At 38.9% G+C, this 27,551-nt stretch overlaps 4 protein-coding genes, 1 long non-coding RNA gene and 1 pseudogene across 5 annotated transcripts; 3 read left to right on the forward strand and 3 right to left on the reverse strand.

The window, feature by feature from the left end:
• Positions 1-163: 163 nt before the first annotated feature.
• On the reverse strand, positions 164-6,188 carry LOC111208742. The gene is made up of 5 exons (XR_002660651.2): positions 5,976-6,188; positions 5,719-5,779; positions 5,090-5,642; positions 647-5,004; positions 164-570 (listed from the first exon to the last, which is right to left on the reverse strand). It is a non-coding gene; the product is annotated as an uncharacterized LOC111208742 (long non-coding RNA).
• LOC106415860 (cytokinin dehydrogenase 6) lies at positions 4,926-7,237 on the forward strand (the record flags this gene model as incomplete). The annotated part of the gene is given in 5 exon segments (NM_001316280.1): positions 4,926-5,648; positions 5,726-5,863; positions 5,952-6,221; positions 6,299-6,561; positions 6,854-7,237. Coding segments are annotated over 5 exon segments (1,629 nt in total). The 5' UTR covers positions 4,926-5,027.
• A 5,404-nt stretch (positions 7,238-12,641) lies between these two features.
• On the forward strand, positions 12,642-14,293 carry LOC106413402 (annotated as a pseudogene).
• Positions 14,294-14,374: 81 nt separating this feature from the next.
• LOC106415285 (acyl-CoA--sterol O-acyltransferase 1) lies at positions 14,375-15,775 on the forward strand. Its single transcript, XM_013855940.3, has one exon. The coding sequence runs from the start codon at positions 14,620-14,622 to the stop codon at positions 15,658-15,660; it is 1,041 nt and encodes a 346-aa protein (XP_013711394.1). The 5' UTR covers positions 14,375-14,619; the 3' UTR covers positions 15,661-15,775.
• Positions 15,760-22,034, reverse strand: LOC106415283 (protein transport protein SEC31 homolog B-like). The gene is made up of 22 exons (XM_013855939.3): positions 21,602-22,034; positions 21,459-21,504; positions 21,233-21,355; positions 21,043-21,139; positions 20,911-20,947; positions 20,725-20,830; positions 20,581-20,638; positions 20,375-20,472; positions 20,175-20,294; positions 19,855-19,897; positions 19,645-19,766; positions 19,437-19,564; positions 18,789-19,341; positions 18,590-18,682; positions 18,236-18,421; positions 17,943-18,156; positions 17,808-17,863; positions 17,534-17,698; positions 16,962-17,093; positions 16,602-16,878; positions 16,201-16,439; positions 15,760-16,108 (listed from the first exon to the last, which is right to left on the reverse strand). The coding sequence occupies exons 1-22, from the start codon at positions 21,916-21,918 to the stop codon at positions 16,019-16,021; spliced, it is 3,300 nt and encodes a 1,099-aa protein (XP_013711393.2). The 5' UTR covers positions 21,919-22,034; the 3' UTR covers positions 15,760-16,018.
• An 878-nt stretch (positions 22,035-22,912) lies between these two features.
• Positions 22,913-26,695, reverse strand: LOC106415210 (ferrochelatase-2, chloroplastic). The gene is made up of 10 exons (XM_013855849.3): positions 26,378-26,695; positions 26,029-26,293; positions 25,793-25,936; positions 25,447-25,548; positions 25,070-25,173; positions 24,851-24,977; positions 24,437-24,589; positions 24,114-24,214; positions 23,818-24,019; positions 22,913-23,310 (listed from the first exon to the last, which is right to left on the reverse strand). The coding sequence occupies exons 1-10, from the start codon at positions 26,443-26,445 to the stop codon at positions 23,089-23,091; spliced, it is 1,488 nt and encodes a 495-aa protein (XP_013711303.1). The 5' UTR covers positions 26,446-26,695; the 3' UTR covers positions 22,913-23,088.
• Between the last annotated feature and the right edge of the window lie 856 nt (positions 26,696-27,551).

A 27,551-nucleotide genomic window follows, 5' to 3' on the forward strand; every position in this document is an offset into this window, starting at 1 on the left:
TGACAACCTTTGAATATCTGTCATCCACTTTTTTAGTGGTCAAAAGAATCATCAAAGTTGATGATATTTTTCTTAAAAAATATTTTAGGTAATTGAGTGCCTCTCTCCTGTTAACTATCCAATCAAATAAATAACAAAGTTTGTAATGTGATTTGGAGGCGAGTTAAGCTTATCTCAAAAAGTGTTTCATAGTTGTTGGTGAAGTAAAATAAGTAAATAATTGAGAAGCCGGAAGATGCACGTTACAAAAATCTGCATCTGTGGTCAGACTCAGAGCACCACAATACACATGAACGAATATTTTGATTTCAATACTGACCTTACCTCGTGATTTTTGAAAAAAAAAAAAAACATTGAAACATGCATTATTACTTTAGCTCCACTCACATGCTCAAATCGTCCAAACCCCTTTCTCTTCCCGCTTCATCATCATTTTTTCTACCAAAAATTAATTTTCAATCTATATTCATTGGGTTTTGGGTTATTTAAATTAAATTGGTAGGATTAGTAAGATGTCCGTTGTCTCATAATTTGTACATCTCGAGTAAGTAAGTGGTCGTCACCATTTCCCTACATACACATATAGTATCTTCAAGTTAACGTTTTCCTGTGCAAATTATTTTAAGAGAAGCAATGCAAACTCAACTATTACGTCTGGACGCGAAAGCTTTGACGCAATCGCCGAATTTCTTGTCCATACCAACCAAAGCTCCCGGGCAGCCGTCGTGGTGTTTTGGTAACGGTCATACTTATGCATTCCACGTGTCATCTCGAAAAGTGCCAGTCAATGTCGGTCAAACAGTGGGGTCCACATTTTCTCCATTTCCCCATAGGCCCCTTCCATCTCTCCTTGTCTTCTGTTCCAACTCCGACAATTAAAAATGGACGAAAGCTACTAGTAAATGATGTTTAGATGAGAGAAAGTGTTAAGTAGAGAAGTTATTAAAACATTATAGAAAGTACATAGTTGTTGAATTATTAATTTGGGAGAGTATCAGAAGATGTTAATAATATAATAGCAGAAGGACGTTGAATGGAGGATGTAAGTGGGAAATAAGAGTAGAGGAGAAGGGTACAAGAGTCATATTAATAATAGATTTGGTACCATCCTCCTTTTAAAGACAGAGAAAGTCGTGGTGAGTGGTGACTAGTGAGTGAGTGATACTAATATAAAGAAGAAAGAAAGAAAGAAACTGAAGAATGTGTTGAAAATGGAGACAAGGATGGTGAAAGAGGGAGATGTGGAGAAGCACATTGGTGGTTGCATGGCCGGCTTCTTCAACATCTTCGATCGTCCTCATCTTCTCTCCCCCAAACGATTTTCCCTGCCCAAACGTCTCTCCTCCTCCTCCTCCCCTTCTTTGAAGACTGAACCTTCACTGGAGTCAGGGAGCCACAGTGTCTATTCCACCCCACAGCTCCGGTCTCCGGCTCCCCCAGAGTTTAAACAACAAGTAGTATCTCCCAGGAGGTTCTCCAAAGAAGCTCCTAGACTCTCGCTGGATAGTAGAGCCGTGGTGGATGCCAAGGGAAGCCTCAAACCCAGACAGATCCACGCTGATGTGGGGTCTGGATCGCCCAGCGTGATCGCAAGGCTCATGGGATTGGAGGCATTGCCTGATTCGCAGCAGCAGCAGCCTCTTCAGCGATCTGCATCCGAGTCGAGGGTCATCAGTAGATTTGTGGACAGGTTGAACTTTCAAAACCCGCAGAGCAGCACCCAAGGAGCTGAAGAAGATCACCACTCCACGAAGGAGCCATCAAAAGCTTCTTCTACTCCAGTCCCGCTAAGGCGAAAGAGTTTTTTCGATACAGCAGATTTCTTCCCGGAGCCAAGGCAAGTGATGAGTCGTGGATCCGAGTCTGATCTTGAAACCCTTAAGCAGCTTCTCGAAGCTCTTAGGCTCAAAGGACTGTTGCACTCTTCTTCTTCAACAAACAGGAACGTCATCATCTCTCAATCTCCCATCAGATCTGTAGCTTCCAAGCCAGATCTAAGCAAAGCAAAGAGAAGTGAAAACAGCGTCAAGACTCCTAACAGGAGACCGACGCTCAAGGATTCCTGGAGAGCCGAACATGTCCACACAAGGAACCGCAGCCGAGGACGACCGATTGAAGAAGACCATGAAGAGTTTAACAAACATGGGAAAAATCTACTGGAGAGATGCGACAAGCTTCTAAACAGCATTGCCGAAATGGCTGCGTCTGAGGCTGCGGCTGCGGCTGCGGGAGATTCACAGCCGAGTCCAGTCTCGGTTCTTGATGCCTCCCTTTACCAAGAGGACTCTTCTCCATCCCCGGTCACGAAACGCACCCTTCACTTCACTGGTATAAAACATACTCTAAAACCTTCCACTCTCTCCTCTTTGTATGTATCTATCTATCTATCTCTTAGTTTTGCATGTTATGACAGAACTACTACTGGAAGATGAATCCTTCATGTCATCATCTTCGGACTCTGAATACGACTACATCTCCGACATCCTCAGAGCCTCCAATTGCCTACCGCAAGAATCCGACATCTTCTCGCTGCTCGAGGAAAAGCAGCAATACCTCCTCAAGAGCAGCGAACGCGCCTCCGCTCACGAGAGAAGGCTCACCTTCGACGCGGTTCAGGAGATTGTTGGGCGGATAAGGAGGAGGGGGAGAATGGTTGGAGACGCTGACGAGATGCTGCAGCTGACCTGGTCCGAGTTTCAGAAGCTAAGAAAGAAAAGCTCCTCGCCAGCTGAGGAGGAGGAAGCAGCGGACCTTGTGGGGTACGTGTGCGGGGTCCTCGGGAGAGATCTATCGGAGGATCCTTGGCGAGATTTTCAGGTGGAGACGTCGGAGGCGGTTCTCGTCATCGAACGGCTTGTTTTCAAAGATCTGGTTGGTGAGACCATACGCCATATGGCTGCTCTTAACAGGTCCGCCTCGCTGCGTAGGAGGAGAAGGCTGCTCTTCTGATGCAAAAAAAAAAACTAGATTATTTAAATCTCTGACACAATCTGAAACAGAACCATTTTTTTTTTAGCAAATACATGGGATCTGAACACACGAGAGACAGTGATTGGTCTTCTTTAATTTGTGGCTTCTTTTATTTCATTTTTGTTTGTTTGTATCATCATTTGAAATGTGTGAAAAGGCTCGTCAAGATATATATATTGCATCCCGGATTTGATCATACTTCTGCTTCAACTGTTGTCTGCAATGCTCAGTACTGTGTTCAAACCGTTGATTCCCAATCATATGCTAGCCCAAGTTCGACTCTACTTTAGTGGGCTGAAAGAATTCTCCATTTAGATCCAAGAAGGCTTCGTGAGCCTATTTTGACTTACGCGTGAGTGGGAGTGGAACTCGGGAGATTATGATCACACAAAACTCGTGATTTGTGTTTTTCAAAGGAAGTAAGACGCGGATCCTCCTACTCTATATGACAAAACATAATCATATACTCACAATAACGATGATTTTTTATAAACGGTGGAAAGACGCGCGCACACATACTTTTCTTAATTTGTTTTTGCTGAAAAAAATATGATAATGGGGACAAAGCCACGTGAAGGTTTGAAGGAAGCACCAATAAGAGTTTAAGCTGATTTGTCAGCAGACGCGTCACAGTCTGCGTGGACCAGTCCACTTCAATCACACACACTACCACAGCCGTCCCTTCGAACCTTTGGCTGACAAATGTTCGAAGGCACATATATATATTATATTTAAATTAGGACCAAGATTTGCTTTGGGACAAGCTGTGCCCCACGACTCTCTCGCTAATGCTCTCTGATCGCTTCTCCTTCTAGAGACCAACCATTTCCACCAACTCCGTTTTCAGTTCACACCATGCCCACCACTGCAACAGTTAGTTGATATGAGCCCAACTTCTAAAATGGACTGGTCAACACAATCTCTGTCACACCCGAGATTTCTAATGTGGTGGACACAATCTTCACTAGGCCACTTTTTGTCACCAGTCTCTCTCTCTCTCTCTCTTCCTGTTTTGATCCTTCCATAAGATTAAACCTTTCTCGTTACTACCATATTATAACGATCTCGGTGGTGGTAGCGTAACCCAAAGATGGTGATCCGAAACTGAATGTAAACTATGTACCAAAGAGAGAGAGAGAGAGAGAGAGAGAGAGAGAGAGAGAGAAAGAGAGAGAGAGAGAGAGTAATAATTAAAACAAATGGGAAAAATTAACCCCCCAACAAAAGACAAATAAAAATGAGATTTTCCGAGATGATTATGTTTGAGGAAGCACTGAGTCCCTCTCTGTTATCCACATGCCGGATGTTTAGCAAAAGTAAATTAAACACAATTTAAAGCTAATCTCATAATAATGTCAAGCACAATAATTTATGAATATAAGAGATGATTCAGTTAGTGTTTTTTTTTTGTCAGCTAGCTGCAAGGGGATGCCTTAAATCAGTAACAGAAAGACTCACTCATTGGTTTCTTTGGTTTGTGCTATCGTTCAGTTTTTTGCCTTACAAAGGATTGTGTTGTCGGGTCCCATCAATGACTGAAATTGCCTCCTCATTTTCCCACAAGGATTTCTTTCGTTCCACGTCTGCTGACCCCTCTTCAGTTCAGTGATATGCCATTCTTTTTTCTCACAGACCAATCCTTCTGCGTTTCATCCTAGTCAAAAGCCTGAATAAAGACTGGAAACATGTAATGTATGTATGGGATAAGAGGATAAAAAAGGAGTGCTTCAAATGGTAAGTTTCAAAGTAAAAAGTGTTATGGTATGATCTTGTCTGCCTAAAAAGCCAAGATTGTGCGTGTAACTGTTATGAAAAGATAAAATTAAAAAAAAAAGATTCGTGAGATCTCTTTCTTTCTTGTCACTTTTTCCCTTCAACTAGGCACCTTCTCCTTTATGGCTTCTAAAGCTATATATATAACCCATTGTAGACAGCCAAGTCCCCATCCGGATTCTCACAACCAAAAAATATTGGTTGCCTCCGCCATTCAGAATCGCATTAGCTTTTCAACCTTTTGTTTCAATACTCTTCTGCCTATCAGAAATCAAGAAGGCCATATGAAGTATCTACATGCATGCTTCCTCAGAAAAAGAAACATGATTATAGTAAGAAGTTTCACCATCTTACTACTACTCAGCTGCATAGCCTTTAAGTTAGCTTGCTGCTTCTCTAGCGGCATCTCTTCGTTGAAAGCCCTTCCCCTAGTAGGCCACTTGGAGTTCGAACATGTCCATCCCGCCTCCAAAGATTTTGGAAACCGGTACCAGCTGCTTGCTTTGGCGGTCTTGCATCCCAAATCCGTAAGCGACATCGCCTCGGTGATACGACACATATGGATGATGGGGCCTCATTCACAGCTCACGGTGGCAGCGAGAGGCCGTGGACATTCACTCCAAGGCCAAGCACAGACTAGACATGGAATTGTTATCCACATGGAATCACTACAGCCTCAGAAGCTGCAGGTCCACGGCGTGGGTGGTGGTCCTACTCCGTTCGTTGATGTGTCTGGTGGTGAGCTGTGGATAAACATTTTGCACGAGACCCTAAAGTACGGGCTTGCACCAAAATCATGGACGGACTACCTACATTTAACTGTTGGTGGTACTCTGTCCAATGCTGGAATCAGCGGCCAGGCATTCCGACACGGGCCGCAGATCAGCAATGTTCATCAACTGGAGGTTGTCACAGGTTAGTTCAGAGTGGTGACTATTAAAATTAAAACCCTCAAAAAAAAAAAGAAGTACTCACTAAAAAGGTTGTTGCAGGAAAAGGTGAGATTTTAAACTGTTCAGAGAGACAGAACAGCGACCTGTTTCATGGAGTTCTTGGTGGGTTAGGTCAGTTTGGCATCATAACAAGGGCAAGAATAGCATTGGAACCAGCACCAACCATGGTAAACAAGAAACTACTTAGTCCTCTAAAAAAATATTAATAATAGTATGTGTCATATAAATAGATAGCTCTGTGGTAATAATGGGCAGGTCAAATGGATGAGAATGTTGTACCTGGATTTTGCAGCTTTTGCGAGGGACCAAGAGCGCCTGATTTCGTCAGATGATGACAAATTCGATTACATCGAAGGTTTTGTGATAATAAACAGGACGGGACTGCTGGACAGCTGGAGGTTATCCTTCACACCAGAAGACCCTGTAGAGGCCAGCCAATTCAAATCTGATGGTAGGAATCTCTACTGTCTGGAAGTGGCCAAGTACTTTAAGCTGGATGAAGACGGGAAAGATGTAATGAACCAGGTGAGTTAAAAAAAAACAAACAGAGTAGAAGTATACATATACAGAACTGGAAACTGACTTTTTTTTCCGTCATCCAGGAAGTGAAGGAATCATTATCTGAACTAAGCTACATCTCGTCGACACTGTTTTCATCGGAGGTAACGTACCAAGAATTCTTGGACAGGGTACATGTCTCTGAGATGAAGCTGCGGTCGAAAGGGCAGTGGGAAGTTCCACATCCATGGCTGAATCTGCTAGTGCCAAGGAGCAGAGTCAATGAATTTGCTAAAGGTGTGTTCGGAAACATCCTAACCGATACAAGCAACGGGCCAGTCATAGTCTACCCAGTCAACAAGTCAAAGTAAGAAACAATGATTGTTTGGAACAAAAGTTACTGTATAAAGTAAAATAATTCCATCATATAGTAATTCCAATCCAACTCTATTTTTTCTTCAATATTTTTCTATAAAATAAAATAATTCCATCATATAGTATTTTTTGCTCCAATAGTATGATTCTATAATAAAATATATAAAGTTATACTTTTGGAACAACAAGTTACTGTATAAAGAAAATATAGAAGATGAAATACAATGGCATGATCTAACAAAGAAAAGCAATTCATACCTAAATCTTATTATGCATTTGGTCAGGTGGGACAATAGAAGTTCAGCGGTGACACCGGAGGAGGAAGAGATATTCTACTTGGTGGCGATCCTTACATCGGCTGTTCCGGGGTCGACGGGGAAAGATGGAGTCGACCAAATTGTAAAGCGGAACCAAAGGATACTTGAATTCAGTGAAGCAGCAGGTTTAGGGCTGAAGCAATACCTGCCCCATTACACAACCCGACACGAGTGGAGATCCCACTTTGGTCCTAAGTGGGATGATTTTGTGCGGAGAAAATCCAGATATGATCCCTTCGCAATGCTCGCGCCAGGCCAGAGAATTTTCGAGAAATGACCACTAGTCTCACCACACTCCTCATGACCCGACCCGACCAGGTGGATTATTTACTAGGCTTTTGTATGTAACAACCCCCCCCCCCCCCCCCCCCCCCCCCCCCCCCAAAAAAAAAAAAAGGGCCGTAAGATTATGTACATACTACTATATTTTCTGATGTATACATACACGTGCATAATAGTATTCCCCTCAGTCCGTAATCGCTGTAACACCCTAGACGGAGAAACACGCACACAACTCCTCTCATGTTCGTCGTTTCTGTTGGGCTCTAATTATGCTGATCTTAAGGCTTAACAGACCTGAAGTCTACTACGTCCTCTTACGCAAACTCTCAGTCAAAACTATTTTAGATTTCACAGCACTACGTAAGATGGGCTTACACTCTCCACACCATATGGGCATGTTTATAAGAACCAAAGGTTAAGATAGTTTTCCATATGCACAAGACTGTAACGCCCGGTCTGCCCACGGTTAATGGGCCATCCATGCCCGCTTTCGCGGCTTCCTGAACATCTCGTTCCAACGGTTCGGTGTATTAATGTTCCAAAGGTCCTAAAGTGTTGTTTACTGACTCTGCAATCACCACATGACTTATCCCCGTGTTTTGGTCTCACTCGCACGGTATCGCGAATCACTTCCCGATAGGTCAGCTATTCTTTCACCACTCAATCCAAACATGCTTAACTCTACAATTCTAAACGAATGTGTGAGAGAAAAAATAAGTCAACTTTATTGACATAGGTAACCAAATCATTTATCTTAAATCTTTTTCACATATACCAGAAATCGAAATGTTAGAAAGACACCGAGAGAACCGGGCGCATTGAATTGGAGATGTTGCTTTCGTACGCTCAGCGTGGGGGCAACGTAAATGCTCTCTTATACACCGCTCATTTCCTCTCTTTCCACCTACATACAATTATACTCTTTGAATCTATAGAAACTTTGTGCCTCTTTGTGAGAAATTAATGACCGGATCATGCTCTTTGGCTTTATTATGTGCATATTTGTAGTTTCTAAATGGCTCTCACCCCAATTCTTATGTGCACTCTTATTACGCACGTACATGCATGGTTTTTTTTGTATTCATTGGATCCTGATAAACATTGTTTCACATCTAAACATTGTGGGGGTTAGAGCATGATTAACCCATGTTTCTTAGAATGGTGTTTTTAGCGGATGTCAAAAAACTGTTTTTTAACTTTTAACTAAAAAAACTAAAAACCGGTTATTAAATAAGAATTTTAAGAATCAGTTATTATCTTTTTTAGTTAAAAGTTAAAAAACAGTTTTTTAACTTTCGATAAAAACTCTACTCTAAGAGAATGATTAATTCGGGGTTCTTAGAGCGAGATTTTTACCGGTTTAATCATGGTCTTATGAGTTATGATTGATCCAAAGGCAATCAATCCTTTAGGTTTACGTGTCTGTAACTGGGGAATACTTAAATATTATTCATTATTATGTGATGGGTCCCATTTTTATGTGCCCAGTTGTGGCTTCCATGATTCGCCACACATTTAATTACCAAGGCTAAGTGCGATGAGCACGTTGAATAAGGTATTCAACTGCTGAATACAGTGGTGGTGTTGAAGAAATCAAAAGATCTATGTGGATTAATATCGGTTGAATATATTCAACACCGTTGAAAGGGCATAAATGGGGCCCATATTAATGTTGTGGACAATTTTTTCAATAATTGGTCACCTATTAAATTATACTCCCTCCGTTTAATTTTACTTGTCGTTCTACACTTGGACACACAGATTAATAAATTTTTTAAGTTTATTTATTTATTAGATAAAAACATTATTATCAATACACCTAACCAGATTGCAACTAATAGAAAAATAGATTAGAATAAAAAGTCAATAAATTTTACATTAAAATCATAAAACGACACTAATTTTGAAACGAAAATTTTGTTCTAAAACGACATCTAATTCGAAACTGATGAAGTAATTGGTAGATGAAAGTTTAGTTCCAATTTTTATAGATCAATTATTTTATAATACATAATTTTTTAAATAAATATATTTATATCAAAATTCATCATTTTTTATATTTTATAAATGGAGATTTGGTTTATTTAGTTTCAAAATAAAATATTTTTATTTATTTTTATATCAACATATTTTTGTATTATTATTTTATATTATTTTATGATACAAATTTTTTTGTATAAGTAAATATTATGTGTTACAAAAAAAGTATAAGTATAAATTTTTCTATATATACAAAAATAGGAAAAAAATTGCAATAAAAATAGTTAAAGAGGGTGTTGAATTTTTTTTTAAATAAACCATTGTAGGATACAAATGTTAAATAAATATTGAATGATTAGTTGAAAGAAAGAGAAAGTGATCATGATAGTTAAAAGGTAAAAAGTGGGTGTTGAATAAAAAAACTATTGCATATAGTTTAACAACTCCAGGACATAAACAGGTAAAAAAAGTATATTATTTTCATATTTTCTTTGAGAGACTTGGTTTCATATCAATGTTTATATTACTACTAGAGGGGTGTCCGCCCTTCGCGCGAAATATTATTTTACTGTTGTTAATCATGACTTTATTGATAATATAATTACGTCTGTTAAGAACATTTGGTTTTTTATTTGTGTTATATAGTAGTAGGTGGTAGGTTAATATATTTTATGTTTGTTTTCTCACTAATGTATTGTTGTGTGTACTTGTTAGTGGTGCAATGAGTCTATGATATAAAGCATATTGTATTTTTTTCATATTTTTGAACATTATTCCTTTAAGATGTTTTTTCCTCTCTCTATATTTTGACATTTAGTTGTCACCATCTATGTATTTCGTTTACCTTTCCAGCGTACAGTGCTTCTCACCATCACCGAAAAAGACTCATCTCCGTGCTTGTTCTTCCTCGCATTCTTTCCCTGTGTTATTATCTAATATTTGTTGTAGATCTTGTTTATGAGTTCCCACTTGTGCGGTTGTTTCTCACGGTTTTGTAGGCTGTTCCGGTTAATATTGGGTTTTCTTTTTTTTTCTTAGATTTAAGCTGATGTTAAAGACTGCATATCCATGGATTGAGTCAGAGTTTATTCATCTTTGATATTGTCTTCCTTGTCGTTGGTTTTCCATCGGTAGTCTATGCTCGTCTTAGGTTTCAAGATTTGGTTTTTGGTGATCAGACTTCTATGCTCTCTTTCATAACTCAAAGACGGCTTCACAGTTTGCCGATTTCGTTTTGTTTTTCTTTTCCTATATGCTCTCTCATCTCGTTGCAGCTTTCATCGCTGCTCGCATCTCTCGTGTCTCTCAGTTTCGCCATGTTTGCCACTCTAAGTTTGGATAGTGCTTTATTTTTCGTGTATGCTTTGTGAGCTTGGAAGGTTATTTCTGGTCTCAAGCTTGGACTCTAGTTTCTCGATGATTGGCTTCTGTTCTCCCTCCTTCAGGTTGTTTTTCTTCTTCTTCTGTTTCCCTTGGTATAGGCGTGCAAAATTAGTTTTGGAGCTTTGGTCCCTTTTATCAAGAACGTTGTGGCTCTTCGCTGGCATGGATGCCTTGTATGTGCTTTTTTAGTTTATGAGGTGTTTCTCACCTCTTAGTTGGTAGTTGTGCTTTCGGTACTTTAGGCATATGTATTCATGCTTCGTGGTGGTTTTGGCCTTCTGGTGATTATTCTTTCTCCAACCCACTTTTTTGATTCTTTGCATTGGTGCTTGATCATGCTCTTTTGTGTTCGGGGATTACTTTATCTCAGATTTTTATCTTCCTATCATTTTCTAACCTCTATCTGTTCTGGCCAAAACACTATATAGTAAGGTGAAGTAAGTTAGTCTTTGTTCTTGATCTCTTTTCAACTCCGGACCTTTATTGTGTTAGTGTTATTATGACATTTTATTTTTCTCTGTGATTCAAGAGATTTTATGTTTAAATAATGTGTTTTGCTTTAGTTTTTTCTTATTAGTTTGGTTAATTTATGATTTTTAATTGCAAAATAAATATATAATTTGTAACTAAAATAATAGAAAATAGTAAAATTTTATGTTATTTTAGTTGTCAATAAATTAAATATTAAAATATATTTGTATTACTTTATTTATCTTTAATTTTAGTGATAAAAATAGATTATCAAACTTCATATGATGATGGTTAGTGCGAGAATGATTAAATAACAAAAATTCTCAGTTCAACACTACCTATCAAATTAAATCATATTCAAACTAATAGAAATGTCTGTCTTTTTGTCTTTTTTTATTTATTAATTTATCATAAATATGTGATTTTTTATTTAAGTTACATGGATAATTTTTTGATTAACAAAGTAGTGAATTTTCAAAGGAAATGGAAGAGGACACGTGGCAGCAAACCCCCCTGCCACTTGTCGGAAGAAGGGAAGAAGTCTACTTTATATATAAAGATTGTTTTATTAATGAGCTTATTTAATTGTTAGCATGGGGGCACACGTCTTTTCTTTTTCACACCGTCTGATTTACGGGTGTTTGGCTAACCATTCGGGTTCGGTTCGGATTTATTCGGATTTTGAGTTTTCAGGGTAAAATATTTCAGTTCCATTTGGGTATTTCTAAATTTCGGTTCGGGTTCGATTCAGATCTTTACGGGTTCGGTTCGGGTTCGGATAACCCATTTAATTTTTTTTAAAAAAATTAAATTCATTATATACTTTAAATAACTCAAAATCTATAAACAAAATAATATATTACCTAAAAATTTGAATAACATATGTCAAAATACCTAAAGTTAACATATAAATTGGTTTGGTTTGAATACTTGGATAGAGAATCAATAGATATTTCAAGTATTTTTGGTTTTTTGAGTATATTTTAGCTATCTTAGACATTTATTTTTGACTACTTGTATATATTTTCAAATATTTTTGATAACTTAAAAGTATCTTATATATTTTGGATGTTTTTAATATACATTAAACTAAAATAATTAATATATTTAGGTATATAAATCTATTTCGAATACATTCGGGTACCCAAAATACTTCGGTTCGGATCAGGTTCGATTCTCTAGATACCAAAATTTTGAACCCGTTCGGATATTTTAATCAATTTCAGTTCAGGTTTAATACTACTTTTTCGGATTCGAGTTCGGTTTGGTTCTTCGGATTCAGGTTTTTTTGTCCAGCTCTGGTCTGATCTTTGAATAGGCGTTACAACATTTGATTAGGTAAATTACTAAAGGAAAATAAGAAAACAGACGGGGCACAAGTACGTCGGCTCAAGGTTAGAGAATTTTTTAAAATATAATAAATTAAAAATAATAATAAACTATTTTTTGATGTATTTCTCATGATCTTGATAATATATATATTTAAATATTATATGCGACTTAATATGAAAAATTCAAGTTCAAAACCCTCACTAGTGACCTAAGAGCATCATTATCGCCCGTATCTAGAGGTATCTTATGTTTAATTTGATTTAAAAGAAAATCAAAAAGACAAATAAACCGAAGAGGCGTCTCTTAATTTGGCACCGGAAGAGCCGTCTCTTCGCCTTCCTCTCTTCCTCTCTGTCTCTCTCCACTCCCTCTCCCATGGCGGCTTCTTCTACCTTCTCCCTACGTTAGATCTCTGCAAACCGGGGCTTCCGGCGATGATCGTCAACTCCCTCCACCGCTGTCTCCGTCATCCATCGCTGGGTATCACGTGAGCTCCGGCGGATACATGCGCAGAGCTGTGTATCGCGAGCCAAATCAGCCTCTAACAATCAAAGAATTTCACATTCCCCGACCAAAAGTGAATGAGATTCTCATCAAAACCAAAGGTAATTAATTACATATATCCTCATGGCTTGATTCGTTTTGAAGTAATTAAAAAAAAAAACTTTTGATTTTTATTTTTCAATTTGGTATGTGGCAGCTTGTGGAGTATGCCACTCTGATCTACATGTGATGAAAGGAGAGATGCCATTCTCTAGTCCTTGTGCTATTGGTCATGAGATCACTGGTGAAGTCGTTGAACATGGTCCTCTTACTGATCACAAGATCATCCAAAGGTTTCTCAAACTATTTTAATTGGAATCATATTTTTTTTTTTCATATTACAAATCCTGAATGTCTCAAACCTTTTTTGTTTCAGATTTTCAATTGGTTCTCGTGTAGTTGGAGCTTTCATTATGCCATGTGGAACCTGTTCTTATTGTGCTAAGGTGAGGTGGAAAGTGTAGACCTTTCATTGGATTCTCAGTTTTTAGCTGATACTCTTTACTTGGATACAGGGCCATGATGATCTTTGTGAAGACTTCTTTGCTTATAATAGAGCTAAAGGAACTCTTTACGATGGTGAAACTCGTCTGTTTTTGTGTCATGATGGTAAAAAAGGTTAAATTTGATTAGGCTTTTGTGGCATGTTAGGGAGAAGCATGATTGTTTTACATTTCTTGCTTTCCGGCAGATTCACCGGTGTATATGTACGGTATGGGAGGGATGGCTGAGTACTGCATCACACCAGCTCATGGCTTAGCTCCTCTACCAGAGTCTCTGCCATTCTAGGCTGTGCTGTTTTTACAGCGTATGGTGCTATGGCTCATGCTGCTGAGATCCGTCGTGGAGATTCTATTGCTGTTATTGGAATCGGTGGTGTTGGCTCAAGGTATGTTACTTATATGTGTCATTGTTGTTTTATTACTTGATTTGGTATGACCAGAAACTAACCATCTTTGAGGTTGTTGCTTCAGTTGTTTGCAGATAGCGAGGGATTTTGGAGCCTCTGATATAATAGCTGTGGATGTCCAGGATGATAAATTGGAGAAGGCCAAGACTCTTGGTGCTACTTCTTGGCTAGAACCAAGACTCTCCCTAAAAGAACCAATCGCCATCAAGAAGTTTAACTGTCTAAGCAGTCCAAAAACAGAGATGGTGTTTCCCCAACTGCCATCTTGCGATCAGGAAACTGCTTCTCTAGTCATCATGTTGCAACAATTACAAAGAAGACGACGTAAAGAAATTTCTTCTCTGCTCATCATCTGGCAATGGCTCACAAAGTCATCAAACAAATTCTTTCGTTTTTATTTTTTATGTTTTTATTTTAAAATCAATGTTTAGAATGTTATCTTGTACTATGTTTTAAGAAGTTTAAGTTTAATAAAAAAAATAAAAAAAAATTGGTGTTTAACTTAATTTTTTTTTTTTAAGAACCCTTAAATTTTTGAATCTCTTAATCCAGTCTCTTAATTCACTTTTACAATTAAAAGTATTTAAAAAAATAAGAAAACCATTTAGGATCTGATAATGGAACTCTAATAATGCTCTTATGTTCCACTTGCCAGTTCTCCAATGTCAATTTCCTTTTCATTTTTTATTTTGAAAAAACCATGGAGACAATACTAGGGAACCCGTATAATATCAAGAAACGTGGTTCTGGTCGTTTCAGTGACACGTTTCTCCCTTTTAAAGTTCTCTCCTGATTTTAACAAGAGAAGAGAGTCCCGATTCTGAAAGAAGAGATGGTGGGGGCGTTGAGCCATGAAGCGAAGCGGTTGACTGAGGCGTGGGGTTCGGTGATGGTGTCCTTGTGTTACTGTTTCTGTGTTGGAAAATTGGTTGACAAGGGAGTCAAAAGGCTGATTCTGATGGCTCCAGTGATGATCCTTTTCTTTTTGGTTCCGCTCCATCTAACCACTGTGCATATGATCGGGACCACTGGTTTCTTCATCTCTTGGCTCGCCAACTTCAAGCTCTATCTATTTGCATTTCGAAACGGTCCTCTCTCCTCACCCACTCTCTCTCTCCCTATCTTCCTCCTCGTCTCCTGCTTCCCCATCAAGCTTCAGCAGCTTGGTAATGAATCTAAGCCAAAGCGGCACAGCGTGAGAGAAGGTTCTTTGTTTTATCTAGTGAAGGCACTTCCTTTGCTTCTAGTCATCCAATCATTCCGTTACACCCACCTCCTCCCCAACAAAGCCGTGCTTTTGCTCTATGGTTTCAACATGTATTTCTCCCTCGACCTCATGTTAGCGGTCACCGCATCCCTGGTACGAGCCGCATCCAGCCTTGAGCTGGAGCCTCAGTTCAACGAGCCATACCTCGCCACATCGCTTCAGGATTTCTGGGGCAAACGATGGAATCTGATGGTCAGTGAGATCTTGCGCCCGACCGTCTACGAGCCGGTGCTAAGGTTGTCGGTGCTCCCCAGGAAATGGGCATCCGCTCCTGCGGCGTTGGCCACGTTCGTGGTTTCGGGGATAATGCACGAGCTCATATTCTTCTACTTGGGGAGGTTACGGCCGTCGTGGGGGCTGATGTCTTTCTTCCTCCTGCATGGAGTCTGCATCATGGCTGAGATCGCCCTCAAGAAGGCCATCAGAAGAAGATGGAGTCTTCCAACACCAGTGGCTCGGACTCTGACAATATTATTCGTCTTCGCCACTGGGATCTTCTTGTTCTTCCCGGAATTTCAGAGGTGCAAGATCGACCAAAAGGCCTTCGCTGAGTACGCAGCGGTAGGTACGTTTCTCAAGAAAAGCGTTCTAGGATACTCACGTTAGACACCTCTTTACTTCACTATTATTCATCCATAGATGCATGCTGTTTTTTAAATGATGTCAAATTTTATGTTTCAAATTTGACCAAAGCGTAAACATTAATAATTGTAACAATAAAGTATATAGCAAATTCGTAGAAAGAAAAAGAGACATAATATACTCGTCCGGTAAGGTAAAACCAAAAACAAGAGAATGTCAATCAAGCAATCTCATCTATCTTATCTATAGAACAAATGGGGTAATAAAAACAGACTGGAGCAGCAACTGCGTATTAAAAGAGAAAATTAAGAAAGTCAAAAATGAATCTGATACACGTCACACCTGTGGGTTTATAATTTGCCAAAACCCAGAAATGAGAAAATCACCGCACACTTTGCCTGGCCTTGATCATCCGCTTTAGCGTCGACAGCCAGAAGTTGCATTCATCCCATTCGCTTGTCGTCAGAAGTACCTGTTCCCAGAGTTGAAAAAAAACACTGTTTGCTTCTTTCGCTTTGCTAAAACACCAAATAGAAGTAACCATAGATCACTTCACTGACTCACCTGTAGCTGAAGGGCTGCACCGAAGTCATGAGTGTCCAGAGCATGGCAGAGCTGCGCGAGTTTGTCTGCAGCATTCTTGGAGATATCTCCGCTATTGAGTTTCACAAACAGAGCACCTAATTTTTTTGAGTTGTCTTCTATCTCACGCTTTTTGGAAGGATTTGCACGTGCGCCTCCCAGTGCTTCCGATGTTTCATTGTATAGCCTTGTCAAAGTTGCTACCACAGGTTTCTGGTGGGCTGGATCAGAGTTTACAAGTGACCATTTGAATTTAGGTCCGAAACAAAACAGAAATGGCATTTTCTATCTAATGGAGGTTTTTTTGTTTATAATCTAATCTGGTCTAATTCATATTTCAATTATAAGTTCCGAAATGCTCTAAATGGCACGTTGTAGAATACCTGGGACGTTGGAAGTATCTGCAGTCTGAACAGTTGGTGGCGGAGCTGCAGGGGCAGGGGTCGCCTGTTGCATTGGAGGACTTGCTGGTTGCACAGAACCTATAACAGATCTTGGAGCAACTCCTGGAGCTGACATAGGCGTAAATCCTATGGCTCCAGCTCCTGGAGCAACGGCTTGGGGCATCATTGGGTTAAGATTTTGCCCAACTTGTGAGGGGCCAGGAGGTACATATGAATTTGGAGCGGGGGGAACAGGGTATGCATTGTTGGATGATCCCTGATGACATAGATGTTAGCTTAGTTAAAACTAAAATTGCAGGAAGCATCAAAAAGAATGAGTCATAAAAAGGTTTCACATACTGTGAATGAATGAAAACCAACGGCTGGCTGCTGATATTGGTCTGCGTTTTTCAGTGCAGGGGGAGTTGAAGGAACAAAAGTGGTTCTCATGGATGGCTGAGCATTGCTTGCAGGAGCCGGAGGATAAGACGGCTGCATATACACACACACAAAGTCAACAAATTGGCCAATGAAGCCTATATATAAGAAACAAAACGCATCCCCATCACAAACGTTTTCACGACCTCTAGGCTATAGATTCTACACGATGGAACTGAAACAAAGGTCTACATGGACTTAAGCGGATGAAATGTTCGGTTTGAAGATTATGTTTTGTCATATAAACAGAACTATATAATCCATCCCGACAACATATGACTCAGAAATTCACACAAAAGAAGAGACCAGAGCACCACGTATATGATCTAGATTTCGTCTAGACTTGGATCAATACCCTATACATAACATAACAGAAACGGAAAAGTTCCTAATCTAGACATCTGAAAATTGCCAGATAAGGGTGACCATTAATGCATGATGGTCTCACGAAGTATGAGATAAAGGAAATGCAACAACGCCAAAACTTAAGAAACCTGCGGAGCTGGCTGAGCTTGGTGAGGCATAAACATGGTTGCTTGCTGCATCGTTGCATGTGAAGCCGAGGGGACATATCCTCCACCATAGGAATCAGTGTATGGTTGCCGATACTGATTATCATATGGGTTACTAAGAACGTTTGGTTGCGCCTGAGTTGGCTCCTAAACCACAGAAGAATAAAGGCTAAGCATGTTATCCGTAAAAGCTATGGATTCCACAGAGCTTCAAGCTCCGATGTAAAGATAGTTGCAGAGTATAAAAGAAAGAGACCTGATTATACGGTATGGTGCTTTGAAGCTTAGTGCCTGAAGCTGCAGTGTTAGTCTCTGCGGATGCAATATAAGATGGTAGTTTTGTCATCAGAATTCATTCTCTTAAAATGAACTAACACTACTGCATACGTACCAGGCTCTGCAGAAAGAGAAATACGGTCACGTAATATGGAAAGTTCAGGTGACAAGCCACCAGAATCAAGAACTTTCAAGTACTTCATTGCCGTTGTAAGAAGCCCTTGGCTAGCCAATATTTCAGCATAACTCTCAAATAGTTTACATAGAGATGCGCTGAACTTTTTGTTGCCAGTTGCCAAAGCAAGGACAAGAGTCTTCTCCATAAGATCCTATCAAAAGAAAAGGGCACAAGAATATGAGCGGAGGAGCCTAACTAATTATGCACAAAACATTGTAAGTGATACACACTTGAAGAAGCTCGGCATAAGATCTTCCATCGCGATCGTTTGCAAGGCTCCTCGACCAAATTTCTACTGTTCTGTCAACATTGCCTGCGCATATGTAGCAGAAAACTGCAGCCAAAGTGTTACCAGCAGCCATCAACTTTGAGGCAAGGACATCGCAAAGGCTGGCCCATTGTTCTCCTTGTGCAAACTGTTTGCCAATCAATATAAAAGCAGCATTCATTACAAAGTGGTTTTATAGTGGCCAAAACTAAGTAGCAGTTTCATGTATCACTTTACGTTGTTTGAAGAGCTAAAGTGAGAGGAGAATATATTTTGATCAAGTAAGACATGAGAAGCAAGAGTTTGACAAACTTACAGTACAGAGGAGAGCAAGAGTTTCTTTCCAGAACTTAAGTGACCTTGTATAGATAAGGCTCGTGAGATCGTTGTTCACCATCGCAGAAACAATCTGAAAACAGATTAACATACACTAGTTAAGAGGCTTTGCAACCATAAACAGGGATGTCGATTGTACTTGCCTACATATCAAGTTGAAAACGAATATATGTATATACCTTCATGTAAGGTGCACCACTCGTCTTCAAATATTTCTCACGAGTACTCTCCCACAATGCTGTACCACCAACATGAGCTATAACTAAAGCATCAGCCATCTTATTTGCAGATATACACTGATCCACCGCTTCATTGTAATTTCCAACAGCTAAAGCACGCTGGATGGCATCATCAAATACTTTGTCAGAACCTTCTTCCTCTTCTTCTGGTATTTCTTGAGTTTCTTCCACTTTGGCAGAAGAATCTGTGTCAGGAGGCATAAAATCTTTGGAGGATGTAGATACGGGTGTATCTGGTTTAGAAGGAAGGTTGTCGAAAAAGTCTTCTCCATTGTCCATAGCAAATGCAGCTGCCTCGTTAATTTTCACAGGCTCAGGTGCAGTATCCTCTAATCCAATGCCATTCAGATCTGACGAGAGCCCATTTACTGCATGATCCTCTTCCACAGAAGGTAAACTAAAGCCAAGATGGCTGATCAACTTTTCCCTTGTCGTTCCTTCCTCTTCGAACATGATTTTCAGCAAGCCCCATGCCTCTTTCTCCTCTTCGGATCTGCGAAATCAGTTAATTGAAAAAGAGAGAATTTAGTTGTCTTGTGACTTTGTTAAGGGCGAATATGAACATTTTCAATCACAAGGATGGCATACTCAGTCTCTTCAGATTTCTTCCCACATAAACTCTTTAGAGAAGTCTTATCTCCATTTTCTATGGCGGCTTCAAATTCAGAAGTTCGACTCACCAAACTCTGTTCAGTTACCAGGCTGTGCAAAAAAACCTGAGCATGACATTTAGTCAAAAAAAAAAGTGACGAAGAAAAGGGTATAGCAGAAGATAGCATCACTACAAAATACCTACCTCAGACGGAATGCTTGAGGACCCCTTCGGAGGCGCCTTTGCGTGAAACGATACAAGTTTTCCCCCAAATCCAAAAGATGAACCAACCGGGCGCTTATACCATTTTGGTGCTCTTAAAGGAGCTGCATGAAGATGATTATAAGAAGTGATGTAAGTTCTGGTGCTATTCTATCCTCCCAACATATAAATGCTAAAAATAATTGACATTACCAGTACTGAAATTATTCTCTTCAGCACCATAGCGACTGCAACCCTGCAACATAGCGTTGAACATATTTTCAAATTATCAAAGGGAGATCAATACTCCAACATGTTTTGCTAGTAAGGTAATTCTCAAACCTAAAGTGCATAAGACTGAACACTTAACATTTAATCACCAGTAAAGACACAAAAAATCTACAATAATACTGGGAAAGAAAAACAGTCAATAAGGCTGAATTCACAGGTTCGTTTTCTAATACGCGTCGTAAGTCAATTTTCATCTACAACAGAACAATGTACAAATATTGAAGGGCAAACTACCAAGATACCTCGATATTATAGATGCCAATTTTCCCGTCAAATGAAGATGCAGATATAACTCCAGGTATCTTTGGGTACCAATGAACATCAAAATTCCAATTGTTGCCAGCAGGTAACTCAGCCACAATCTGATAATAGTTGGAACAAGTTCACTCAAAATGACGTTTAGCTACCAAATATGCATCTTTCATCAGTTCCTGATCCATACCTCTGCTGTATTAGTGTCCCAGCAAATAGTTCGGTTGTCCTTAGCACAGGTAAGAAGATATGAGCTGTCACTCGGACACCACTCCATTGCAATCACACCTGTAAGATAAGAAGCGTCACCACTAGGGAGAATGAAGACAACAGGACTATGAGACGACAAAAAGACTGTTAAACAGCGTGTTCATAGCAAATGGTTTGGAAAAATACCTTTTTGGTGTCCAGTAAACTCGCGCACAGGTGACATTGTGTTCCTCATGTCCCAGAGCTGATTATGTATTACCTTACGTTACTAAAACGAACCAAAACGTGAAGAAACTATATGAAGCAAGGGCATTATATGATTCCCATTACCTTGAGAGTAGGTGAGCTGTCGTCATCTGATGCAACCATAATCTGAGTAGCAATGTCAGGGTTCCATTGTAAAACCGAGCACCGGCGACGAACTGAATCTGCAAAGCTGTTGATTGATAATGTCAAGATCAAGGTTTCTGTATAGAGCGGCTCACTAATATCACTTTTGAGAAACTGTATACTTACTTAATAATAGGCTTCTGCTTCCTCAAGTCCCATATCGCTGCGCGAAACAAACACACAGAAAGAAAAAAAAGTCAACGAAGAGCAGAAGCAGAACAAGAGTATGAAGTGGTAATCAACCCGTAAAAATCTCACCAGTAGTCCCATTGTAGGAGGTAGATGCTAATATCTGTTGGACTTTTCTATTCCACGATATAAATGAGATTTCGCCTTGCGTGGCGGAACCACTACCCTGCATAAAGTTTTTAAGATGCTCTAGGATTCCACTCAAACAAATTAAAAGGTTCACATGAGTTGTAAGAGAGCTGGTGGTTTGTTTTTTTACCTTTAGAAGTGGAAAATGAGAAGGCTCCGAAGGCTTAGCTAAATCCCAAATGCAAATTTCGCCATCATCAGCCGCAGAGGCGAGTAGATTTGGGGCGATTGCATTAAACTCAAGACCACGAACCTGAATTAACAGAGACAGGTGGCACGCACACATCAAATGAGGAGTGTTAAAACCGCAAGATGATTCTGTAAAAAAAAAAAGAAAAAGAAAATAACAAACTCACGGGTCCTTTGTGAACCGATAGATGTCCAACGAGTGCGGACTGGGAGCTGCAACAATGTTCCGGTTAGACTAATCCGACGTGGCGATCAATTCAATTTGAACAAGGGCTCATAAGAAAATATTAATGATCGAAAAAGCACCCACCCGATTAAAGAGAGAGGATTCCACAGATCTATATTTCCATCGACAAGCCCGCCGGCGATAAGGCCCAACGAGAATTGCTCGGATCCAGATCCATTTTTGCCCCACGCGAGTCTGTGGAACCGCTCCGAGCTGGGGATTTCCCCGACCAGCGTCAAGTCGCGATCGTCGGACTGGAAATCGAGCTTGAAGATCTCGAGATTGGCGGAAGAGCTGAAGGACAGGTCCACGGCTCCGGCCATGGTTCCGGCGGCCATGTAAGGAGCATCGGGAGCAAGCGCCACGGAGGCGGATCTGCCCACCCCCTTGATGCAAGCCATGATAGAATAATTGGGATCGGGGAGGAAGAAGATTGATGGGATTAGTGTGTGAAGCTGTGACGTTGTGATTTGGGGTCTGATGGAAAAGGAGTTACCATTAGAGCATGATGAATGGCGATGACGAACAAAATATATATATATCTAAGCTACTTTAAATCAAGGGAGATTAGACCATCATTAACCGGGTTTTTAGGATATATTCCGTTAAGAACCGTTTCTTACCTTTTAACTAAAAAAAAGTTAAAAACCGGTTCTTAAATAAGAAGAATAAGAGTCGGTTTTTAGCAGAAAAATGTAGAAAAAAAAATTCAAATCATGAATTAAGAATTCAAATTAAGAGCTTGGCTTAATCATGCTCTTAGAATCTATAACCATAAAAAAAATTATAATTCAACATATAACTTATATGGTTAAAATATGCAATACATTTTTATGTAATATTATATATCTATTTTAAAATAATTTCAACCTTTGATTCATTTTTTATTTTTATTCTTTTGTAGTATATCTATTCCTAAACAATCTCAATCTTTATTCATTTTTATTTTTCATTTTTTCTCTTTTCTTCTTTTCTTTTCTCATTTTATTTGATCTATATTTTTTTTTTTATCTTTCAAACACATTGCCGGATAAAACCAAAAGCTTGCGATAACTCTAGGCCAAGTTCTTACCGCAGCTGATCAGATATGTCGACTGGACTCGCAAATATCCTGGCCAGCAGACAGTTGACATGCCCTAATTCAAATCAGGACAAGAAACACAGGCCACTAGGATTTACTCCGACATGCCCTTATTGAAATTACAAAATGGTAATCCGACCACGCGACAATGAACTGGCCAACTAGTTAGTGTTTTTTTTTAGTTTAAACCAAACTAACTTCGAACTGATCTTAGGGATGATAATTCTTAGGCCAAAAGCTATCCAGGATCACTACACATGCTTATCGGCAATGGTTTTATGAAGATGCCCTTAATGTCGTAATTATTAGACAAATTCAACAAATCTGCTTATCTGCAAAGATCTTATGAAGATATCAAGTACTTAACGTCAACATTTTAAGACAGAAAAAGAGAGTTTTAATAACACAGCAGGTCTTATTCCGCAAGTGAAATCACAGTCTTAGACTCTTGGATAGCTTTGTAATAGATAAGAGGATTGTCTGTTCTTTACTAAGATGAAGGCAGAATGCCCCACTGATGCAGAAACCCTTTTCCGGTGGTTACTTCTAGAACCAAGAGTGCGAGCACTGCCAACATTGCTGCTCTTCCGTTCCATGTTTCTGCACTTCGGGTCCATCCCCATTCCCACATCGTAACTGGAGCTGGCAATTCCCTCCTCTGTGAATCATACGTCGCCAATAGTTCTTCAACACTCCCCAGCGGTACTAACGACTGCACAATAAACCACACCATACACTTCAATGGGTCGGCTATACATATTAAAGCATAAAATTTTCTGTCAGTGTACCCCCAACTTTATGTAGACTATCTGTTTTTTTAGGTGGAAATATTTTCACTCTGCCTTGACGCATACATTTAAAACATTAAGTTCGCATTTCCAGAACATCCACTTACTTATGTAAAACACTATTTGATAATGGTAAATGAAAACACAAAAGTTTTGCATGGAGTTGCAATTTATGTTTTCGATTACAGAAAAAATGTTTATAGAACATTAAAACTTTGTTGTTTCATCCCAAACATCATACGGTAATATAACGTCGTCATGGTAAAATAACAATCAACCCCATTTTAAGCCTACCGATGCTCAACTAATGTTATATATGGCTGAGAAAATACTTCCCGCTAAGGAGTTTGGGGACCCATGAACCAAACGAAGTGTAGATAACAGCTTCTTTTGTTGAGCTAGAGTACATAAAAGACTAATAAGAGTGTTACCTGTCGAGCTTCAAGGTTTGAGACTGCCATAGCTCCAACATATGGAAGACTTTCCACAACAGCATCTGCTAAGTCAGATATAAACAGAGGCTCTGTTCCTAGCGCAGGCACTCGGCCCCAATTTTTGATACCAGATTTCAAAGCCAACTCTTTATACTCAACATCTATCTCTTCCAGAGTTTCAATGTGCTCGCTCACAAAGCTGTTATATTTAAGAACAAACTGAAGTTTCAATTAACCAAAAGAAACGAATAATAAAAAGTGACAGGATTTGCACAAGAAATACCCCTTTTTACCTTATGGGTACAGCCAGAAGATTTTCAACACCTTTTTTACCAAGTTCAGTGATGGCTTCCTCCGTGTATGGTTTCAGCCATTCCACAGGTCCAACTCTGCTCTGTTGGAAATGTTATGCAAAATAATAAGACAACATAACGGGTGAAATTTGAACAAACAGCTATAGTTTCAAAACGCAGCCAATAATTCCCATAGAACAAAAACCAGTGACAGTATTAATGAGAAAGTTTTACAAGATAGCTTACCAAAAAATATTTGTATTATTCCCCAGATCACATAGATAGTTTAACATTGATAAAATAATCAATAAATGAAAAAAGACCTGATAAGCGAGCGTGTAAGCGTTGGTTATACTTCTCTTGTCTAATTCTTCCATTATCAGATCGACGCATTCTTCCATCTCTGCCTTGTACGGATCACCAGCTTCTTCAACATATGCAAGAGGCACGCCATGTGCACTGAAAAATATTACAACCTGTAACATATATTTTTGGTTTGAAGGTCGTCTTAGGATAGTTGAATAAATTGGCAGCAACCAGAGAGCTACACAAGATTTAAAAATTCTTTCTTCCACTAGAGAAAAAATTTAACACAAGGGGAACAGACACAGATCTAAGAAAAGAGATAAACACAAGAAGAATTCAGGAAAAAATGTTTGCAACGGATTGTGAAAATAGCATAGCGAAGCGAACTGAAAAAAAATAATATAATGACTAGAAGTGGAGAGATTTTCGACCTGACTAGGGAAATCAAATTTTCCCAGCTCGTTTTGGATTAAGTTTGCCATTGCCTTTATATATCCCTCCCGCTGATACCATGATGGTATAACAGTATGCTGCATGTTCACAAGATACTCGTCCTCTCTGTATATAGTGAGTAAATAAAAAAAAGGTTAAAATAATCAGTAAGATATGGTCATGGCATGCTAAACCACGTACAAGATGTGTAGTCTCACCGGAATATTCTCTCCAAGAGTCTTAGGCTTGAGCCACTAGTCGATATCGAAAATTGGGGATAGAGTGGTAGGACAACAAGTTTTGTAATTCCATCTGTTTTTATCTGCAAGAAGAGAAAAAATAATAATGAGTAAGAATCACAAGGTAAGAGATTGTTTAAGGAATAGACAAATACACCCAGGGAGGAGTAGCAATGGCTTTTATTAGTTCCTTTTGCGTTTACATATCAAACTATTGTGTTCATATTCAAAAGAGAAGAACACCATTGTTTTCAACATAGTCCAAATAATGTTTGATAAAAAAGGAAAAATGCAAAGGCAAAGAAAACAAATTGGGTTTGAAAGGATCAAGATACATAGGACCATATTGAAGATACCTGTTCAATGGCTTCCTCAGTGAATGGATGCCAATAACGCATGCCAACATATACCTTTGCTGGGACGTTTTTTTCCGAAAGGCATTTACTTAATTCTTCAGCCTGATGAACAAAAGGAGCAAGCTAAATACGTAACAGAACCAAGAATCATAAAAGAATTTATATATGCGCAGGGATCAATTATACATTTTGCAGAATCTCAATAACGTTCTTCTACTCTTAAAATTTAGATCTCCCACACAAGGCAAGAGAGTTACAAATGTAAAGAAAAATCAAAACCTTGGTAAGGCCAAAATTCGTTGGATAGAAACATCAATTGACTGCAGTCAACAGAGAGAAACTTCACCTGTGCATCAGTGATGTGGCGAAGAGGAGAACCACCACCAATTGACGCGTAACCTTCCTTGCTTTTAGGTGCCCTTGCAACGGATATGAACTGTGCCAACGGCTTCTGAAGAAACTGGAACAAGGGCGGCAATCTTATAATGTCCTGCCGATTAAAACCCAGGGATCAGCTATTGAGCATTACTCAAAAACAATACAATACAGACCAGAGCTGAGTAAAAACTAAAAAGATAATACCGGGTCTGCAAAGAGGTTAAACAAGAAGGGTTGCACATCGTCCAGAGTCTCGGGGCCTCCAAGGTTCAATAACAGCACTCCTATTTTCTCATCACCACTGACTACCGCTGAGGATGATGAAATGCTTTTTGAGGTCACCACCGCTCTCAAAGGCAACGAATGTTTCCCAAGCAGCCGGAGTGGCGAAGTAGCAAACACCTCACTAGGTGATCTTGAGTACTGCAGCACAGATCTCTGTGAATCGTGACTCGTTTGTGGCAACAGTCTGCAAACATCAAGATTAGCCTATTCATCTAACGGTTTTAACAAGAAGAATTTGATTCCTAGTTGAAGGGAGGGGGGAACTTACGGACGAGGACGAAACGTTGAGTAGGAACGGGAAGACGAAGCAGATGCACTCATGGCTGGGCAGTTCATTGCGATTGAACTTGAAGAAAGGATTTGAAAGTAGAAAAGCAAACTAATGGATTCTCATGGATTGTTTCGTTCTCCTCCACTCTGGGAGAAAGGAAGACAGCGTTCTCTTGTTTTCCAGATTTTTTTGCCTTCAGTGATACAGTTCTGATAAAATGAATGGCTTGAGGACGGATGACCACACGCGTCGACGACACAAGGCTGATAAGTTTTTCTCGACCAGATTGGTTTCAAGGAATAATTTGATAGATATCTTTTGAAATAAATTTTTTGAGAAATATCTTATTTATTATTTTATTTTTTTGTGTGCACGTATCTTGTTTATGATTTAAAAATTTTAAATATACTTTTCATTTTTTTCTTAAAATCTACATTTTGTTATATATGTATTTGATCTCTTTTTTTTTCAACAAAGTATTTGATCTCTATACACACCAAATTTCCTCTATTTAAGTTAATAACGGACGTTTGACAAAAAAAAAATTAATAAAGGATGTTAAGTGCAATTTTCTAAATCACATCCTAATTTAAAAGTTAAAACTCTAAACTAGGTAGTAATCCGCGCTATGCGCGGAGTTAAATAATTTATTAAATTATTTATTGAATGTTGTATTAAGAGATTTGTTGTATATATAGTTTTTTTGAGATGAACATTTATATATTCGTTTGGATTCAGTTAATCTATTCCGGATTTTTAGGGTTAGAAATTTAAATTGTATTCGGATATTTACAAATTTTGGTTTGGATTTGATTCGAATCATTGCGGGGTCGGTTCGGATTTGAGTTCGGATACCCATTTTAATTATGTATTTTTTAACAAAAATCCAATATACTTAATATTAGAAAAAAATAATATAAAACATAAAAAAATTAAATTAATGTAAGACTAAATAATTAAATTTACATAAAATTAGTTCAATTTAAATATTTGGATGGTGAACAAATAAATATGTATATGTTTTCTTTTGCTACATTCAAAACCCAAAAGAAAAAAAAAACAAATCGATGAAGAAGATGAAACTGTGGAAAAAGGAAGCAAATAAAAAAATTAGTTGATTGAAAGTTATATTAAGAATAAAAACAGTTTAAATTGTCCTACGATATAGGAG

Source organism: Brassica napus, chromosome C8 (assembly GCF_020379485.1).
Source record: "Brassica napus cultivar Da-Ae chromosome C8, Da-Ae, whole genome shotgun sequence".
NCBI lineage: Eukaryota > Viridiplantae > Streptophyta > Magnoliopsida > Brassicales > Brassicaceae > Brassica > Brassica napus.